The sequence below is a fragment of the Balaenoptera acutorostrata genome, chromosome 6 (assembly GCF_949987535.1).
Source record: "Balaenoptera acutorostrata chromosome 6, mBalAcu1.1, whole genome shotgun sequence".
NCBI lineage: Eukaryota > Metazoa > Chordata > Mammalia > Artiodactyla > Balaenopteridae > Balaenoptera > Balaenoptera acutorostrata.
Window position 1 is genome coordinate 91,021,694 of NC_080069.1, and position 21,101 is coordinate 91,042,794.

Genomic DNA, 21,101 nt, shown 5'->3' on the forward strand with positions numbered 1-21,101 from the left:
ACGCGCACCCACTTGGCCGCGGACCCAAGCTTCGGGGCGGCCAGGGTCCCTGCCCCGCGCTTCCCCTTGCGGGCGTCTCTCCCCGTCAGGGGACTGTGCGCTGCGCCCCGGCGCCCCCGAGTGGAGGGAGAGGTAAGGAAGGCGAGCTGGGTGGGCGGGGCGAGGCGCGGTGACAGCGCAGAGCCGGGCCCGCCCCTGGCTCCCACCCCTGGAGCCCACAGCGCCCGCCCGCTCGCGGCCGCCCGGGAGCTCTTCCAGCCCCGCGCTGCCCTCGCCCGCCTGCCGCCCGCGCCCTCCCGCCGGCCGCCCGCGCTCGTCCCGCCGCCGCCCGCGCCCGCGCCCGCGCCAGCCCCCGCGGCTCCACTGACCGGTAAGCGTCCCACCGGCCAGGGGTCCCCCTCGCGCTCGCGGGGCTCCCTGCCCCCGCGCCGGGGCCCCAGCCATATCTGGGCAAAATATTCAGCTGTCGCCGCCGCCGCCAAGAGGGACTGAGCGTGGCTCCCTCTATAAATAGCCGCCGCCTCGGGTTGCCTCCAGGGCTGGGGAGCCCGGGTCTCGGGGTCCGGAACCGGGCGCTCGCATCCGCGCCACTCGGCGCGCGTGGCCCCGGCCAGGGCGCCCTTCTCTCTGGACTCCGGCGCCGCGTCTGTTAACGGGAGAAGGACCTGGGGGCTCTCGAGGAGCAGCGCCGAGGGCGGGGGTCATGGCGGGGTCGGCGTTCCCGCTGCGCGCTTGACTCCAGCGCGCCGTGGCTAGGCGCCCCGGGCGCTCTGTTGGGTGCAGGTGCCGCCGAGCGCGGCACTCAGGCGCGGCCTCCCCGCCGGCTGCAGAGAGAGTGGACGTGGGAGTGGGGACGCATTTGCGCAAGTGAACGTGATACCCGGGTTCGCGCTGCGCCTGTTTGCGGCAAGAAAACTTTCCCAAACTGCGTGGGATGACAAGGTTTAAAGCACCACCGTAACGCGCCTTTCGCGCGGAGGTGGAAAGAAGAGGGGAAGAGCCTGGAGGCAGGAGTTCCCTGGCTATGGAGCTCCCTGGCTATCTCCAACTCACTGGGTGGACTTGACAAGCCTCCTCCCTTCCCTGGGCCTCGGTTTCCCCATTTGTAGGAGCGGGGTTTGGTTCCCGCGATGGAGCTCGTGGCCAGGGCCGTGAGAGCAGCAGGGCGCGCTCTTGACCGCCGGCGCTCCCGCCACCTGTTTACCGGCTCTGGGCCTGAGACGCTGGGGGCACAGCCGCGCATATCCGGAAGGATTGCGGAGACCGGAGACTTCGGCGGTCCCTCTGACTCGGATCTTATACTAAGACCCAGTAGGACCCTCGGAAAGCCTGGGCAGTACGCACCCAGGAAGCGCGCTCCACGGTGATTATGGGCATCTGTGCTGGGTGGCAGCCATCACCTTCTCAAAGAAGCTTGTGAGTCAAACAGCTTTAGACCCAATGAACTGAGCAGGGCTAGAGGCTCCAGTCCAGCCGCTCCCTGGCCTCTGTTTCCCCGTCTATTTGGTGTCTGTGATGCTGCCTCGGAGCTCTGCAGGCACACCCCCTCCCCATCTCTTCTAGCCTTGACCTTGACCCTCTCAAACTCTTGCAGATTACCTGGCCTAAGCTTTTCCCTGTACGAATCACAAAACCAGACCCTAATCCAGGTTCTGGGCCCTCAGCGGGGGCACCCAAAAAATTCCCATTTTTCACCCAGTGGCGACATTTTGTTCCTGGCGAGAGGTTGCAGAGCCCCCTGCTCAAGGTCACACGCTGCTGGACATGCCAGGCAGAGTCTCCACCAGCCTTTCTCATGTCTTTCCTGACACTTCCTGCTGCTCAGGCAGGTCTTGGGGATCTGTTCAGCACCCCCTGTTCTTTGGTCTGCTGCTGTCCAGGACTTTCCCTTGCTCAGACAATAGCGCCCTCATCTTGAAGTTTCATTTTTGTTTCTACTTTACTTTCTATCATATATTTTTTCCAAAGCCATCTTAAAGCCTCACAGAATTAAGAGGAAATGGAGACAAATAGTAAGGTTCTCATTAATTCGAGCCACACAACAAACAGGCAGAGAGTGAAAGCAAGGAGTGCTGTCACTTAGATGTGTCAATTCTATTTAATGAGCCAGTCTTGCAAACCCACGTTTTAGAAGATCCTGGCTCTTAAGTTCCTCCCAGCCTAAGTAGAAAGCCAGTGTCCTCTAAAAATAGCCTCCGCCCCACCTTATCAGTGTCTCACACTTTCTCCCTCCTCCAGGGTTGGGCTGCTTCCTGCTGCTCAGCAAAAAAAACCACAAAAACTAAGAGTAGGTAGTGGCAGCTCTGAGTAATGGGCTGACCTGGAGATTAGGACACCTGGCTCCAGCCCCAGGTCTGCCACCCACTTAGAGTGACCTTGAGCAATGAGGGGGTGGGCAAGATGCTCTCCAGTGGACCTGGAATTAAGAGGACTCAGAGTTTCCCTTGGAAGACTTTCTATCATGAGAAAAGTGAAGCACCAGGGATGAAATCCAGGGGAACCCACCCTGTGAAGAGGAAAGAAAGAGCGGGAAAACCTGGTTCCCAAGAGCCAAGGGAGGAGAGAGATTGGCAGTGCCAGCTGGTGCAGAGAGACAGAGGGGAAGAGGACTGGGAAAGGGCCACCATGATTGGCAGGAGTCACGGGTGAGTTTGGCCAGGGCATTGCAGAGGGTTCAAGAATGGAATCTGCCACTGCTTTACTGAAGCCAGTGACCCAGCCTGTCTGAGCCCGTTTCCTCCTCTGTACAAGGGGATAATCATAGCATCCATTTCAGATGGGTTGCTGTTGGGATTAAGGGGGATGATGCAGGGAAAGCCCTTGGTCCTGTGCTTGGTACCTGCAATGATGTTAATGCTAGCGAGAGGAAGAAGAAGCTAATGGGAGCCGAAGATTTGGAGACAGAGCCCACAACTCTTCTAAAAGCTTGGAGGAAAAAGGAAGGAAGAGAGAAGGTAGTAGAAGCTGGAGACAGGGCCGAAAGGGGAGGCGGGTGTTTCTGGGCTGAGGAGTGTGAGAAGAGGCAGAGACAGACCTGGGAGAGGGGAAGAGGTGAAAAGAGCATCTAAGGGACATGCACATGGGAGGACTGAGGGCCTTCCTTAATGACCTGCTGAATGTCACAGGCTCTAAAATCACATTCCTCTAGATTCAGGCTGAGGAAAGAAAGGGTAAAATGAAGCCAGTCCTGGCTCAGACCCTGGTGTCCTCTTGGGAGACTTCAGTATCTGTGAAGGAGGGTGGTGATGGGCCGCAAAGGGTAGTTTGACTCTGTCCAGGGAGCTCACGACCTTGGCTTGCTTGTTTCTGAAGTGACATCATGTATCAATGACTCCTGCTGAGCCCAGTCATAATGACCTTTTCCAGTCAGTGTTTTGATTTTTCAGTCTTACTAATGGACCAGCCAGGCTGCCAACATTTCTAAAGAGGCCAGTTCACTTTTCACTTAAAGCCAAAACACCAAGTAGATCAATTATTTGGCTGCTAGGAGCCATTATCAGTTTAAAGCCACAGGCTTGTTTGTATGGAAAAACATGAAGCAGATGGCATAATTTGGGGACCATTTCCTGTCTCTTGTTTTGTTTTGTAAAATCCTCCTTTGGTTAATCATGATAAGACCAGACTTTCTTTGCTCTTAACGATAGAGAAAGAATGAGCTCACTGGAGTCAACCTAGGACAGTCTAGGAGGTTTTCTTCGATGTTAGGAGGTGCTGGATCCATTTTTGATCTGAAAAACTAAACAAACTCAAGCATTTCTTTTGTTTCTCCTTTTCTTACAACCTTTCTCTTGGAGAAAAAGAGATTTGTGAAATCGCTGTCTCTGTTTCAGTTCTTCCTTCTCAGGTCCCCAGCCCCAGCCACCGCTCACTCTGGGGCTTCTAGGGAGGTGTCCCCAGGACTGTTCCTGGGAGATGATTCTGGTGGGTGATGAGGCAGAAGTGCCTCTTGGCCTCAGTCAGCCTCCTTCATGGACTCATCTCTTCCCATCCCTTAAATATTAGTGCCACTCTCAACCCTATTCCTTTTCACCCCACACCCTCCTGTAGTCCCATTCACTCCCAGGGCTCCCACTACTCCCTGTACACTCGGAACTCCCAAATTCCCATGTCCAGCCTGGACCACGCTCCTCAGCTCTAGGCATCTGTGACTCCAGCCTAGGGGACAAAGCCAAGAGGGTGTCCCAAAGGCACTTCACACCCAACAGGCCCAACTCAGGCTTACCACCCAGTCTCCCTCCAGTGTCCCCCCTTCTTGGTTAACAGTAACACCATCCACCCAGGCTCTGAGCCAAAACCTCCATACCTTTCACCACCCCATTCATTTGGTCAAAAGTCCTATCAATTCTACCTTCCTTAACATCTCTTCTATTCATGTCTATCCCCAGTCGAGTACTTTGCCATCTCTCCCCTGAGCTATTAGCAGAGCCTCTTAAGAGTCTTTCTGCCCCAGTCTTTTCTCTCTCTCTTTTTTTTTTTTTTTTTTTTTTTTACCCCAGTCTTTTCTTCTCATGCTGCTGTTAAAAGAGTTTTGTGAAACGTAGCTCGGATAGTGTTATTCCTCTTCATTCAGGGATTCCCCATTTCCTACCAGATTCCTTGGCATCCAGCACCAGGACCATCTAAGATGTGGCCCCAAGCTGCTTCTCCAAAACCATCTCCTGACACTCCCCCCAGTTCTCTACACCTTCTGGTCACGGTGCAAGCATATGTGACTTCATGCCTCGCTGCCTTTGCCCCTGCTCTTCCTTCTGCCTGGGATGCTGTCCTCTTCCTTCTCAACCTGGCAAACTTGTAATCCTCCTTTAAAGCAAAGCTCCTCATTGCCCCACCTTTGCTCCCACAGCCCCCTGAATGGACCTCAGAGAACCAGCCATAGTGTGTTCTAAGTGTAATCAGCTGCTTACATCCTTATCAATGACTAGATGGATAGATCCTTGAGGGCAGAGTTCATGGCTCATTTACTGATATTTCTGCATCCCCAGTGTCGAGCTCAGAGCTCAGCGCTTGGCAGAGTGCAAGTATTTTATGTTTTAATTAGTGGCTGATCACTGAATGAAAGAATATGTAAAAGACTAAGCAAATGAAAGCCCTGAGGTAACCGTGACAATCACACAACATCATCTACATGTTTTCCCATCCCACCACCCCGTCAGCTCCCTGAGGGCAGAAACCACACGTGTTCTGCTCCCCACCAACCCTGCAGCTCCTCAGCCCCCTCACAATAAATAGAATGAACCCATGATCTCATTTGAAACTCACAGTAATCCTGTAAGGGAGGAAGGGCCAGTATAATGACCCCTTTCTGTAGATAGCATAGTGAACACCAATAAGAATTATTCCAGGTCATCCAATTGGGATGTGTATTCCAGAAAAACCCAAGTGCTCTCCAGGGTTTGGTAAACTTGAGAAATCAGAGTCCTTGTGTTCTACACTAGTGCTTCTCTAGCATTGGAGATACTCAGGATCTTGCTAATGCAGATGCCGGCTCAGTAGGCCTAGGAGGGGACCTGAGACTCTGAATTTCTAATAAGCTCCTTGTTTCTAATAAGCTTATTAAATAATAAGCTTCATAATTCCTAATAAGCGCTAATACACATCATAATGTGAGGCTTATCCTGCATACACTGACCACCAGACTTTGACCACCAAGGTGAGTGCTAATTATCTCAGTTTTCCCTTGGCCTTTGCATTAAGATAGTATTTCTATTAAAATCTACAAATGAATTCATTTAAGCCTTGACTCAAAGTCAAAAATCAAGGGCTCTTTCTGGGATTTTGTTGTTGTTGTTTGGTTGTTTTGTTTTTGTCTTTATGAGCACTGTATGGGGCAGGAGGAGCATGATGGGGCACCTGGCAGGGGCTAGAAGAACGCGGTGGAGCACGTGGTGCAGTGGGGGCGGGACGTGTGGTGCGTGGTGGGCACGTGGGAAGGCCCAGGTGATGGGATGCACAGGGGGCGGGGACTAGCGAGGCGGCTGGTGATTGGGGGCGGGGCTTGGGGGGCACATGGCTGCAGTACGTTGACAAGGAGGAAGTCCCAGGTATGGCAGGCTTGCAGCTGCGGGTTCTTTCCACCTTCTTCTGCCTTTCTGGCTTCTCCTCTGCTTTCCGGAGAAATTTAGGCCCAGACAAGGGTTTAAGGTCATACTGCCCAGTTCCTGGTCAGCCTAGAAACCCCCCTGAGCGCCAGAGCTCCAGGCTTCTGTGTCCGATTGGCTTTTTCAGCGCACACTGCTTACAAGTTTGCTCTCTTCGAGCGCAGGGTGAGCACCTGGCCCCTGCTGGGGTGGGAACCGGCCTCCTGCCTCAGAAGCACTCGAAAGACAAGAAAGAGGAGAGTCAGGAAGGCGGACTTCCTCCACGCAAACCCAGGAAGATTTAAAAAGTCAGACTGAATGGCAACATTGCGCGCATTTGTTTATGGTTTTTATACTACATTCCACTTACACCATTAAAAGGGTATGAGATTGCTTAATAAACCAGCATAGGCAACATAACTGGTGAGAACAGAAAAAAAGAAAGAAAGGAAGGAGGGAGGGAGGGCAGAAAACTTGAAAATTAGGATCATGAAACTCTGAGAATCTGATGAGAGCCATGGACCCTTGCTCCAGAAAAATGAATATATCCATGCATACAACAGTTTGTATGTCATTTGCGTGGGCGCATGGGTCGCCCTGAAGGCCTTTCAAAATGCCCAACACAGATTAAGGAGAGAAAATATGCCAGTGTCCTAGCTGAATGATGGCAACTCTATTTGGACACTCAAATCAGCTGATGAATCATGACAACTGAAGGGGAAAGGGAGAAGCAATGAATTGGAGACCACATCATGTCTGATTTAAAAAGACCAGTCCTTCAGGAGAAAGAAATGTTTTCTTAGCCTTAATTCTCAGAGTGTTGGGAGGCAGTTTTGCATAGTGGTTAAGAACATACCTCCCTGGGTTCAAATCTAAGGTCTGTCAGTTATGGGCTGCATAAACTCAGGTAACTTTTAACTCCCCGTGCCTCAGTTTCCCCATCTGTAATATGGGGTTATTGTGGGGAATCTCTATTTACACATGTATGAAGTGGGCTTGTTGTGGGGACTAAATTAGTTATTATATGTAAAATGCTTAGGTCAGTGCCTGGGACATTGTTAGTGTTATAAAAGCGTGAGCTGTTATGGGAAGGCAGCATGGAGCAGTGGTAATGAGTACACATTGCCCCCCGGGATTCAAATCCTGGCTCTACTACTTACTAGCTTTGTTACCTTGGTCACTGTAGTAGGTTAAATAGTATCCTCTGAAAAGTCATGTCCACCCGGAACCTCAGAAAGTGACCTTCTTTGGAAATAGGGCATTTGCAGAAGTAATTAGTTAAGCTGAGGTCATACTGGGCTAGGGTGGGCCCTAAACCCAATGACTGGTGTCCTTATGAGAAGTGGAGTGGACATACACAGGAAAGAAGGCCACGTGACAATAGAGGCAGAGATTGGAGTGATGCAGGTACAAGCCAGGGAATGCCAAGGATTGCCAGCAGTCACCAGAAGCCAGAGAAGCAAGGTACAGAGTCTCCCTCAGAGCCTGCAAAGGGAACCAACCCTGCCCACATCTTAATTTCCAATTTCTGGCCTTCCTACTGCAACAGGATAAATTTCTGCTGTTTTAAGCCATCCAGTTTGTGGTAATTTGTTGTGGCAGCCCTAGGAAACTGATACAGTCAGATTACTGCATTTCAGTTTCTTCAGCTAAAATGGGAATTAAAAAGTACCTACTTCACAGAGTTATTAGGATTGCTTGAAATTATCCACGTAAAGAGTTTAGCACTGTGGCTAGTATGCGGTACGTACAGAACAATGCATGCTGTTAGAAGGTACATTGACATAACAGGCAATGGTAGCCTCAAGGATGGTGTTAATAGCATTCTATTGTATGTCTACATTATAATTCATTTACCCAATGCCCTATTGATGAACTTTTATGTGGTTTCCAGTTTTTTGCTAAGATAGATAATAACCAGATGATTTGTACATATATCTTTGTACAATTCAGTGAGTAAACTGGCAGGATAAATTCCTAGAAGTGGAGTTGCTATGTCAAAGCGTGTGTGCATTTGGATAGATATGACTTAACTTGCCTGAAGAGAGGGTGTACCAATGTGTCCTATTCTGTGTGAGAATGTTGGTCTCCTCCATATCTTGTGAACACCAGAGATTCTCAGACTTTTTCATCTTTGTTAATCTGATAGAGGAGAACTGATGTCTCATTTCTCAATTTACTTTTATTATGGGTGGGTTTCATTCTCTGTTCATAGGCTTATTAGCTGTTTGTGTTTCTTTTTATGTGAATTGCCTGTTCTTTTCCTCTTCCCACATTTTCGCTGGACTCTTCTTTTTTTTTTTTTAATTTAGGAACTCTGTTAAAAAAAATTACCCCTTTTTTCAATGTGCGACAAATATTTTCCCCCCAACTTGCCTTTTGCCTTTTGGTATTGCCCATGCTACTTTTCTTATTGGCTTTTTAGAAAATACAAAAATGTGCTTCATAAACCTGTGCCTATGTTAACCCCTGCTGTGAGGCAAGGTGACAAATTTCATGTGTATGAAATGGAGAGTGAGAATAGGAGTTAGTTCACAAGCTTTTCTACAAGCCAGCTTTTATTCCACCAAGGCTTTTGTCTTAAGGCTGTCAAAGTCAGTAATAATGCCAAGCATTCATTCATTCACTTATTCAACAAAACTGACTTCAGCACATGAGAGAAGCAGGGCTTTATGATGGACCATGGGAGACAAGGATGCTTGCCTTCAAGTAGCTTTCAGTCTTGGGGGGTGGGGGTGGAGTGCAATAAGATGATGCTTCTAATGACAGAACTCTGACGGCCCCTCCCCTTGGTATTAATATTTGGCTTGCTAGTACCCTTTTCAGCTGGTGTGGAGAAAGAGGCCATGGAAGAGGCAGAGGCTGGTGAGAGCGCGTGGTGGCCTGAGCCAGGGCAGTTGCAGAGAGGTGGGGAGAAGGAACCACAGAGTGGAGTACGGCAGGGTTTGCAGGGCCGGTGGGCAGGCCAGCTGGGACAGGGCAATGGGTTCAGCGTCTTTTCCTGGAACCCTCTTGCTTACAATGATTCGTTCAGTGACTCAGACACCGTGATGACCTCAAGAGGTGCAAAATGAACACACACAGTGGTGCACGTACACACACGCGCTTTTCTAACTTAAACCCTTTGACAGCTTTGACATGTGGACCTTTGAGGCTCTGTGTGAACTGGGATGGGGCTCATAGTCACTGCAGAGAGTGACGGAGTCAAATGCTGTGTCTTGTTTCCCTGCATTTTTCAGAAGGTACTTTCCCGTATGACTAAGAGAATGAGATCAGCCAGGGAGAATAATGCAAACAGGCCAGGAAACAAGTCTTTTTTTAAAGAGAGCTGATCATCTCTAAGTCCCCATGCTCTCCACTCAGTGGCTCCAAACATGTCTTACATAACAGAACCAGGCCTTGATAGGCCTGAAATCTCACGTTGTCAACTCCTAAAACCCACCATCAGTCGAGACATCAGCCCTCTCTGGAAAACCTCATCTAGGGCTCTAGCATCTCTGCTCACATGCCTGGCATAACAAGTGCTCACCACCTCCTGAATCAGCCCAGTGCCTCCTTGGACATTTTTTATTTTTAGACAATTCGTTGCGCTGATCGGAAATCCATGTCCTGGTCACCTCAGTAAATCTATGTCTTCTGAGCGCTGGGATCCACAGACCACTTTTGTTCCTTCTTCCCCAGGTCAGCCCATTAGAAGTTTGCAGAGTGTGACCATGTTCCCCCGGCCCTTCAACTGTTCTTCATATGACACCCTGCCCCCCTACCCTGCCCCCCTTCTCTGGACTCGGCCAGCACCACTCAAGAGAAAAGGCCCAATTCACAGGAGAGGTCACCCATATGGCCAGTAGGTGTATGAAAAGTGCTCAGCATCCTTAGTCATCAGGGAAATGCACAGTGAGGTACCACTACCCACCCGCCATAATGGCTATAATGGAAAAGTACCGACAGTACCAAGAATTAGCAAAGATGTGGAACAACTGGAACTCTCAAACCCTGCTGGTGGGGATGTAAAATTGTACAATTACGTTGGGAAACTTTTTGACAGTACCTACTGAAACTAAGTGTATGCCAACTCTGTGATCCAGAAATTCTACTCCAGGTACATACCCAAGAGAAATAAGTGATTATTCCCACCAAAAGCCATCATAGGACTACTTATAGTTAGCAAATACTGGAAATAACTTAAATGTCCATTAACAGTAGAGTAAACAAACAAATTATGGTATAGTTCATGTAATGGAATACTACACATCAACAAAAAAGAATCACCTGCCACTCTAACACATTCATCTGTGGATGAATCTCACAGATATAAAGTTGAGTGAAAGGAGCCAGATGCAAGAACATACCCTCTATATGTGTCCATTTATATGATGTTCAAAAACAGTCAAAGCTAATTTATTAGAAGGCTTTAAAAGTCCGAATAGTTGTTACCTTTGAGGGAGATGGACTGGGAGGGGATGAGAAAGCCTTCTGGTGGGCCGGAAATGGCCTATATCTTCATCTGAGTGGTGTTTATGTAGGTGTGTGCATATGGGAAGATTCAGTGAGCTGTGCTCTTAAGACTTGCCCACTTGAATGTATATAACCAATGCCTTATTAAAAAAGAAAAAAAAGCACACACCCCCAATGCAAGAGCGGGGGCCCAGAGCTGAGCTCCAGCCTGAAGCCTAGCAAGACCATCATCGCCCTTACTTTGTCCACTGTACCTTTATTAATGCAGCTGAGATCACACCATGGCTTTGAGGGCCAACGCCTCACACTGTTGATTTATGTTGGGCAGACAGTCACTTGAGAACCCCTGCTCTCAGAAGCACTCTGTGCTTGGTTGAATGCTCGGCAGTCGATTTCTTGAAATTCTTAATTTTATCTTTGGATTTATATATTAAAGTGAAGCCCCATGGTCAGTGAAGTGTGCACCAGGACTTCGAGGTCCCGCACGAAGTCCCATCTCCTGCTGCCTCTCTGCTTCCTGAGGATGGGTTCTCAGACTCCAGCTGCTTCGCCTCCTGGCACCCCCAGGTCCTACCAGCCTCCCGCACCCCACCACTGCCCAGCTGCTACTGGGCTCTCGCCCTGGGTGCATTCAGCTGGCAACGTTGCAGGGCAAGCCTCTTGCCATCCCGTGATCCAGGCACCTATTGTCCTGGTGCAGAGGTTGGGATACCCTTGGGATCACCCATCTCCGTGTGTTAGGACAGTGGCCCCATTGGAAGGGGAGAAGCCTGGCTCAACTGCCCGGCTCCCTACCAGGGCAGAGCATGTGTGTCCTGCATCTGGCAGGGGAGGGAAGCTGGCAGCCAGAGGACTTGGTGTGCACTCTCTGAGTCACAGCACTTGGGCACCTGTGTAGATCATGATATTCAGTCGTAAATTTTAAAGACACCATGACAGATCAAGACAGAGACCACGAGAGAAAGGAAAAACTTTACGTCTTGGTACCTTTAGTGGCACTTTTTTCCCATTTTTGAACTCAGGACCCCACAGTCTTATTTTGCACTGGACCTGGCAAATTCTGCAGCCAGTCCTGCCTGGGAGAGTTTTCATCAGGGCTAAGTGAGCACTCAGGCCGTCGCACAGGGGCTGCCTGGGGACACGAGATGGCAGGGGATTCAGACCTAGGTGTCTGGGAGAGCTGGGCCCTCTCAGTCCAGCTGTCTCCCTCTCCCTGTCTGTCTGGATCCAATCATAGATATCAACATGGCCAAGGCACTCTCACTTCTTGCCCTGCAGGGGACTTGAAACTGCGGGCATGAAAGTGTTTGTTTGTTTGTTTTAAGTTGCAAAGGTCTCTGCACTTTGGACTGGTTTTCGGTGTAATTATTGTGTCACATTTTATGACCCTCTTCCAAAGCTTAAACACTGAGGAAGGTAAGCCCCCCAAACTTCCAATCCCTACTTGTCTACCTCTTCCACACCCTACCCTGCCCCATCCAGTCGAGGGACAGTTGACTTTCTTCCCTTTGGGGTCACTAGCCTGGGATAGATTTCTGGCGTCCACCCAGCTCCGGGGGTCTGTATTCCTGACTGACCTGCAGTAACGGAGCCTTTAGTCTGAGCTGTGCGTGAGATGCTGGTCAGATGTGATGCTGTCCCCACCCAGTTCAGCCTGGGGGCTGGGAGGTGGGAGCCGCGGTCGCCTCCGCTGGGCAGGGAAGCACTGCAGAGAGGCCGAGGCTCTCCAGTGAGGAGGTGGGGAGAGGGTGCTCCAGGCTGGGAGGACCGCGTGTGCAAGGCCCAGAATGGCAGGGGTGCTCAGGTGCTGGGGGCGAGTGGACGGTCCAGCTGGAAGGGGAAAGCCTGTGCGGGGATTAGAAGCTGGGGTGGCACAGAGGCCACCAGGTCTCCGATGGCCTCCAACCCCAGGCTGGGGAGTTTGCTCTCCACCTGTCATGGTGGGGGCTGTTGAAGGTGGCTTCAGCTCAGGAGCGGCATCAGAAGCAACTTTCACAAAGATCACTTGAAGGCTGAGTTGCGTGTGGACAGGAAGGTAGGAGAACTGAGGCAGGGAACTGGGTTGGGAGGCTGTTGTGACAACACAGATCCAAAAAAGGGAGTCACCATGACAAGGGAGAGGAGGGACAGATACAAAGGGTGGTAAAGAGATGGGAGTCTAGTCACAAAAGGACAATAGTGTATGATTCCACTCAGATGAGGCACTTCGAGTAGTCCGATTCATAGAGACAGAAAGCAGAATGGTGGCTGCAGAGTCTGGGGGGAGCGGGAGGGGGAGTTAGTGCTTAAAGAGGGACAGAGTCTCCGCTGGGAAAGATGAAGAAGTTCTGGACATGGATGCTGGTGATGGCTGTACAACAGCGTGAATGTACTTAATCCTATAGAACTCTACACTTAAAGTGGTTCATTTTATGCTGTGTATTTTACCACAATCTAACAACAACAACAACAAAACCCCCTATAGCATTCCAAAGAATAAATGAGAGAGAGAGAGAGAGAGAGAGAGAGAGAGGGTTGACAGGCGTGGGGACCCACCAGAACTGGGAGAGTCGAGAGCAGGGTTCGGACGGGCCCCCAGGTGTCTGGCCTGGCTGGCTGACGGCAGCAGGGTGAGGCGCAGGTGGTGGCGGTGAGGTGGCCGCCCTCGGGGTTGGGCACGTGGAGCCCGAGGGACTCCAGGAGATGCGCTCAGCAGAGCATGAGACCGTGCGAGGGTCATCAGCTTGTCACTGGTCACTGACCCCACTTGGAGACAGCCCCCAGAGGGAGTGTGAGATGTAAGAGGGCAGCGCCCAGGGGCACGGGTGGGCCAAGAAGAATCCGTCATCAGGGAGAATGAGAAGGGGTGGGGAGAAAGGAAGGAGGCAAACCGGGACAGTCTCGTACTTGTTTGGCTGCAAGGAGCAGGGACTCATTCGAGGTAACTGAGTGCAGCGAGGGAGTGCGAGGCGAGGGTGGGCCTCATAAGGACTGTGGTGGGACGGGGGTCTCGTGGGACTCCAGCATGAGCCATAGCGGTCCAGCCTGAGGGAGCAGGGACTGGGCTCTTCTGGGACGCCGTGTTCCCCATCTCTCAGCCCCATGAGCTCACCCCCCAGATTCTCCCTCAGACCTCCCCACTAGAAGAACCAACCCTGCCACACCTAGATTTTGGACTTCTAGCCTCCAGAACTGAGAGACAATGAATTTCTGCTGTTTAGGCCCCTCCGTTTGTGGTACTTTGTTAGGGCAGTCTCAGGAACCAATACAAATGCCAAGAAATGAAGGGGCTCATTCAACCAGCTCGCTTTTTTTTTTAAATCCAAGCCACATAGATCACTGGCTAGCCAATCAATTGGCTGCCTTTGAGCCAGGCACCGGCTCTGCCCAGTTAGCTGAGGTAAGGACCACATGGTATAAAGCATGGCTGCCCCCAGAGGTGCCCCTTGGAGGAGGGCAGTGGGGAGACAGCTCTCTCGGGAGGAACAGGGGACATCTCAGGCACTCTTGTGTCCCTGGAGCTAATGGAAGAGAAAGGCTCAGGCTTCAGTGAATGAGGGATCATGGCCTAAAATCCCTTCAGCCAAAGTGTCTTCCCAAAGAGAAGAGAAGACGACGACAGAGGAGAAGGGTTATGAAGAATCAACTTTGTTTGTAAATCCACCTCCCTTCACTGTGGCTGAAATAACAATATGGTATAACTGGAAAATATTCATTTGAACCTGTGACTCAGCTCTTCCTGACCTCAGGGAAATGCAGTCCATAAATCAAGATACCTCTCCAGAGCCTCCCGCCCAAGTGTCCCCCGGGGCAGATGCTGGAAGGGCCATTAGCACAAGTGACTGCACCCGCCTCCCGTGAAAGATCTAAAAGCGCATTCGGTACTCCAGGAGCTGCCCTGTCTCAGAGCTTTCATTCCTGAAGCTTCCTGATGGATGGCCTCAGCCCTTGACCCACTCATTTTTACTATCCAACCTGCCTGATTTTACTTCCTGGCACAGCTTGTAAATTCTATCGTTTTCATACTTAGCAGAAGCTTAAGGCTTCTGCCACTGAGAAGCAGGGAGGCCAGACGTGCCATTAGTGTAAAATCCACAGGATTTGGAAGACTTCAGTTTTTAAATGCGTTTTTAATTTATTGAGCTGTCCTTTTCTTTTCCTCATCAACACTAACTCAGGACCCAATCTGTAAAGCAGGCAGCAGCGGCGCGGTTCTGCCTTGGGCAGCCTCCTCACCCCTTCCTGCCCATCCCTCCCATCTTGGGTTCCCAGCCCTCCCAGATTTTTCCACTTTAAAGAAGGGGAAACAGAGGACCTGAGAAGAGAAGGGACTTGCCCCCAAGTTCCAAGGACACTAGAGCAAAGCCCAAATGTGCTCATGCCCTCCTAACACCTTTACCAAGCACAGGACTAGGCACTGGGGCCATGAGGACAAGACACACGTCCTTACCTGGCGAACATTACAGTCTGACGATAGTGTATGGGGGAGCAGGGGAGGGGGGCGGAGAGGCAGCGGCCCCAGCAGTAGCAGTGGCTGCCGCAGCCTCATAATAATGTGGCTAATGTTTGTGGAGCCCGCATTGACCACGCCCCAGCCCCAGGCTGGACGTGATTTTCAACTTTTTATTTTAGCAGCTGAATCCTTTCTGCAAGAGAAACCTTATGTGGAACCCTCCATAAATCAGACAGTACGAGGGGTGAGCCCTCTTGCTTAGCCTCTCCTATTTAACCCCCTGCAGGGGCTCTGGAGGAGCTTTCTCAGAGCCTGAGCTCTCCCCTGAGCACAGTTTAAAGACCACCCGTGGGGGATAGGTTACAAGCAGAATTTCCGGGTCCATTTATGCTTATTTTACAGATGAGCAAACAGAGGCCCAGAGGAGGGGAGGGATTCAGTGAGGGTCACCCAGGGAGTTACCACCACAACTGGCACACCAGCCAAAGTCCTCTGAATCTCAGGTCTGTGTCCATCTGGGACACCTCTTTTACTAGGAAACAGGGGTCTTTTACTAACAGCTATAAAATACCATCTCTTCCAAGCCATCTTTTTTTTTTTTTTTTTTTCCTCTTTTGGCCACGCTGTGCAGCTTATGGGATCTTAGTTCTCCGACCAGGGATTGAACCCAGGCCCTTGGCAGCGAGAACGTGGAGTCCTAACCACTGGACCGCCAGGGAGTTCCCCCAAGCCATCTTTTAAAGCCGAGCTTGCAGTGGGCTCTATTAACGTGGTGTTTTCACCTCCCTCCTGCCCTGTCTCTCCCCCACCTCCAGTTCTTCCACATCACTGACCGTAGGAGAAGAATCTCACCTCAGAGAAACTGTCCCTGGGAGCCAAGTAGACGAGTGTGGCTTGAAGCTGACAACTTCATAGTTTACCTTAGGAGTTCTCCGTTCCTCTCAGCTTATTTAATGTGATGCCTCGTCACTCTGTAATATTCACAGGACGCTTGACATTAGAAAGGGCCTTTTAAATCCTTTGAAATAGGAGTTTTAAATTCATCGGCACCGTGGAGTGTTTGAGTGGAACATTAATTTTCCTGTGTGTGCAAAGATGGAGACTTCTTCAGGAAATGTAATGATTGCATCCCTGGAGGGGATGCATCCCTGGAGGGGTGGCATCTCTGGAGGTAGCCTGCTACCCAGCCCCATCCCTCCTCCAGCAGGCCCCATAGTTGCCACCTACACCTCTCTTCTTGCTCCTTCCCAGCTCCTTTTTTCCCGGGTGGCTTTGACATGGATTCCTCTCTCCCCTGTTCCCTTGTACTGGCTCGTCCCTTCTCCAGGGTCTGTCCATGACTCTTTCTAAGGGTTTTAGTGCAAACCATCTAGGAAAAATGAGTCAACCGGCCAAGGTAACAAGCATGGGAAGCTCCTAGGGTTCCAAACCTGTCCCAGCTGGTTCTGTCCGCCAGCCCCTTCCTGTGTGAGTCTGAATGGCTCCCTCATATGACCCAGAGGTGAATCTAAGGCTGTGTTTTCCAAACGTTGTTCCAGGAGATTCCAGTTCCAGGAGCAGTTTCTCAGAGACATGGTTTCATGGTCCAAAGGACAGGGAAGTTCTGCTTGTACCCTCCCTGTCTTGGTGACTGACACCCGTTGTGGGAAAGCAGACCAAGAGTTTTGCGAAGTCAGGCAGAGTAGAGAGCCCTGTGCAACTTGGTACAACCCGAGACCTGTTTGAGCACCAGAAAGGTGTTTTGCAGCCCGTCTGAGAGATGCTAATTCGGAGGTGTGTCTGTGAGTTGGTTCTGGAAGCCTCCGAGCCCTTCACTAGGGTCCTCTTGGCCCTGGGATGGAGACCACAGGGCCTCTCCCGGCTCCACTCAGGAAAATCCAAATTAGGTTATTCTCTGAGAGCCATCAGGAAGGGTTATTTTTTTCATCTATACCAGAGCATTGTCAGCTGCTTGTGCTTTCTTTGGAAGTAAATAGAAATGAATCAAGCCGGGGGGGGCCATTTATGGTCTGAACATTGCATTCTTGGGGTCTGGTCAAAGGAAGACGTCAGACCAAGCTGAGCCATTCTTAGAGAAAAGGATGGCACTGGCCTTTTCTGTATTTGGGAAGCAAGTCCTTTCTTATCAAGCCAGCTGTCACACACTCGGATTTCTCCTACAAAGAGGCCCACACATGCACAAACTTATATTAACAACACGTATCTCTGCTCTCTTTCTGAAATGGAGGCTTTTTCTGGTAGCCTAGTCAACGTTGGTTTTTGTTTATCTTTAATTACTTTGTTTCAAAGTAACAATTAATCCCAGCTTTTTGATTGATAAGTTGGTTATCTTTTCCTAGGTTTTGTTTCTCTCTACTCTGGAAAATTCCATCAGTCATTTCACAGATGAGCCACGGGTTTTGTTTGTGTTTGTTTGCGTTGGGGTCTAAAACCACAAAATGCTGTGAGGGAGGTGATACTGATTGTATTAGTTTGCTACAGCTGCCGTAACAAAGTACCACACACTGAGTGGCTTAAACAGCAGAGATTTTTGTCTCAAAGTTCTGGAGGCTAGATGTCCAAGATCAAGGTATTGGTAGGGTTGGTTCCTTCCAAGGGCTGTGAGGGTCTGTTCCAGGCCTCTACTCCAGCTCCTGGTGGTTTGCTGGTAATCTTTGGTATTCCTTGGCTTGCAGAAGCATCACCCCCATCTCTGCCTTCATCTTCACATGGTGTTCTTCCTGTGTGCCTGTGTAAATTTCCCTTCTTTATAAGGACATCAGTCCTATTGGATTAGGGACCCCTCCTCTGGCATGACCTCATCTAAACTTAACTAGTTACATCTGCAACAACCCTCTTTCCAAGTAACGTCACATTCTTACTTGGAATGTGGTTCTGGGTTACTGAGGTACAGGGGGTTAGAATTTCAACATATGAATTTGGAGGGGACACAATTCAACCCATAATATCAACTCTATACGTAATAACACATTTCATCCTGCAGCATTTACAAAAGCTCGGAGCTGCTGCCTCACCCTTTAGCCTGTCAGCCTCAGAAACAAAAGCTGAGAGCTCAGCTCACATAGGCTGCAGGACAGTGGGAACTGGCTTAGACACAGAGATGCTAGCAGCTCCTGCAGCAAGCTGACACTGTCCATTCTCCAAGAGAAGAGCCCAGAATGTCCTCAAGGTGGTCTGATTGGACCACCAATGGCAGGTGAGAACTGGAATTGGGTTCATTTCAGTGAAAAGCTTCCTGCTGTGTGCACAGCCCTGAGTCGGGCCCTCGGGAGAGTGGGGTGGAGCAAACCCAGGCCCTGCCCATGAGGAAGCCACAGGAGGCAGCCGTGCGAGCTGCGTGCAGAGGCGTGGGTGCGGTGCCGTGGCCGTGATGAACTTTGCTCAGAGAGAGGACGCTGAGGCTTCACAGAGGAGGTGATGTGTGAGCTGGGCTTGTCATGTTATCAGACAGTTGCAGCCAAGCTGGGGGACAGAAGGGCTTAGGGCCCCGTCGTGTCTCCCGGGTTAGGTGACAGGTAGTGTGGTGTAGTGGGGAGCACTGGGGTCCGGTGACAGGGGTTCTGAGTCAAGCCCTAGGTCATCCCTCAGTTTCTTCGTTGATAAAAAGGTGTTAGTTAAAAGATTCAATTTACAGGGTGTGGCGTCAGGATTGAATGAGTTCTCAGGTGTGAAAGTGTCATGGTTATGGAAGTAGCAGAGACAGGATCCAACACAGGTGTTAGGTGTCGTCTGTGCCACGGAGAATACGCAGTAGCCTTCTCTCGCAAGGAGAGCAGCTGGGAAGTGGCAGACCTGGACCCCCGTCTCCCTGGACTCCCACCCCCTCCATCAATCACTTCCTCCCTCTGAGCCAGCTCCCTGGGGGGTGAAATGAGAGGTCTGGGCGAGGCGATCTCCTAGGTGAGTCTATGAAAAGGTGCCTGATACAATGGCTAGAGCCGGATGGGCTTGGAAAGCCAGAAGACTGGGGTACAAATGGTGGTCCTGCCCCCTCTTGGTAGTGTGATTTGTGTGAGTCACTCAACCTCTCTAAGCTCAGTGTCCTCATCTGCAAGACGGGGATAAATGCCTACCTCAGAGGTTAAATTAGAATGTCTTTGGGAATTACTTAACGCACAGCTTGGCGTATGGTAGTAAAAGTTAGCTATTACCGTCAGCTGCTTCTTGTAAGGATTGAATGAGATGTTGTAGGGGAAGGGCCTGCATGCAGCAGGTGCTTAATTAACCATTGACACTCCCCCCGCTTTTAAGATCAGCCTTGGCAGAATTTCCAGTGTTCATGTTTTCCATCAGGGTGTGGGGTGATGGGTGGAGGGTTGTACAGAAAATTTTCGAACTATTTGAAGAATAAAATAGTTTTCAGGCACTCATAAGCCATTTATAATCACCTATTACTTGTAACTAATGGCCATGCCTATTACAACAATTACAAGTCGTTAAATTGCATGCCCTCAGGACTTTTACCTTGCAAGGTTTATGAGAGAATTAGTCCAACTTAATACAGGATTCCAGTAGAGTAATTATTATCCTGACAATTCATAAAACATGCCCAGGGCTCCATGTGAGTGATAAGCATCTATTTGCTCTGAGAGCAAATCCAAGAAGGGTCTTTCTAAGATTTTTCTCTTTCTGGTAGGTCATAGATCGGAACAGAAAGTTCTTCTACGATGTCGTACAGACGAGAACTAGAGAAATACCGTGACCTGGATGAAGATGAAATCCTTGGAGCCCTAACAGAAGAAGAGCTGAGGACCCTAGAAAATGAGCTGGATGAGCTGGACCCCGATGTGAGTAGGCACTAAAGGGGACACGTTGTCACAGTTGCAAGGACAGCAGCCATTACCACCTAGGGGAGGGGTAGGCCGACTTCCTGAAGTACCACTTCCCCTTTCCCTCTATGACAATAACATTGGAGTAACATTGCCTTTGCAGGTGTGTGTGTGAGTGTGTGTTATATTAGTCAGGGTTCTCTAGAGAAACAGAACCATTAGGAGGTAGGAGATATATATATATATATATATAAAGAAATTTATTATAAGTAATTGGCTCACATGATTATTGAGGTTGACAGGTTCCAAGATCTGCAGTTGGCAAGCTGGAGACCCAGGACAGCTGGGAGTGTAGTTCTAGCCCGAGTCCAAAGGCCTGAGAACCAGGAAAGCTGATGGTATAGTTTCAGTCGAATAACTGGCAGGCTCAAGACCCAGGAAGAGCCAGTGCTTTCAGTTCAAGTCCAAAGGCAAGGAAAAAAAAAAAAAACAAAAGCAATTACCCAGCTCAAATTAATCAGGCAGAAGGAAATTCCCCCTTTGCTGGTAGGAGGATCAGCTTTTTTGTTCTACATGTATTCAGACCTTCAACTGATGGGATGGGGCCCACCCACATTAGGGAGGACAATCTGCTTTACTCAGTCTACCAATTCAAATGTTAATCTCATCGAGAAACTCCCTCACAGACATACCCAGAATAATGTTTGTCTAAGCATCTGGGCACCCCATGGCCCTGTCAAGTTGAGACATAAAATTAACCATCACAAGTCCACTCCTCGTCAACTTGGCACCCATACACATCTCCTTAAACCATACTTATCTCCAGAAAAGACAATTACAAGGTCATAATTCTGCCTAACATGATACAACTATCCTGTGTATAACCTACCAGAAGAAGAGGTGAAGTTCTTGAGTAATGTTTACTTTTCTCCTTGATCTCCTGTAATTTAATACTATGATGTGAAATTTTTTTTTTTAATTTATTTTATTTTTTTATTTATTTATGGCTGTGTTGGGTCTTCATTTCTGTGCGAGGGCTTTCTCTAGTTGTGGCAAGCAGGGGCCACTCTTCATCGCGGTGCGCGGGCCTCTCACTATCGCGGCCTCTCTCGTTGCGGAGCACAGGCTCCAGACGCGCAGGCTCAGTAGTTGTGGCTCACGGGCCCAGTTGCTCCGCGGCATGTGGGATCCTCCCAGACCAGGGCTCGAACCCGTGTCCCCTGCATTGGCAGGCAGATTCTCAACCACTGCGCCACCAGGGAAGCCCTATGATGTGAAATTAACAATACTTAGATACCACCATATAAAATCAATACATCTTGTTTCATGTTAAGAGAATAAGAGAGGGAAGAAAACAAAGATATTTAC

General features: G+C 49.9%; 1 protein-coding gene across 3 annotated transcripts in view; it reads left to right on the top strand.

Annotated features, from left to right (window-relative positions):
• The first annotated feature begins 232 nt into the window (after positions 1 to 232).
• Positions 233 to 21,101, top strand: part of TMOD1 (tropomodulin 1) — a 102,857-nt gene continuing 81,988 nt past the window's right edge. For all 3 annotated transcript variants that reach the window (XM_057547913.1, XM_057547911.1, XM_057547912.1), the window contains exons 1-2: positions 233 to 370; positions 19,601 to 19,751. In XM_057547913.1, coding sequence (XP_057403896.1) covers positions 19,632 to 19,751 — 120 coding nt within the window. In that variant the 5' untranslated portion in view covers positions 233 to 370; positions 19,601 to 19,631. The remainder of the gene's footprint in view (positions 371 to 19,600; positions 19,752 to 21,101) is intronic.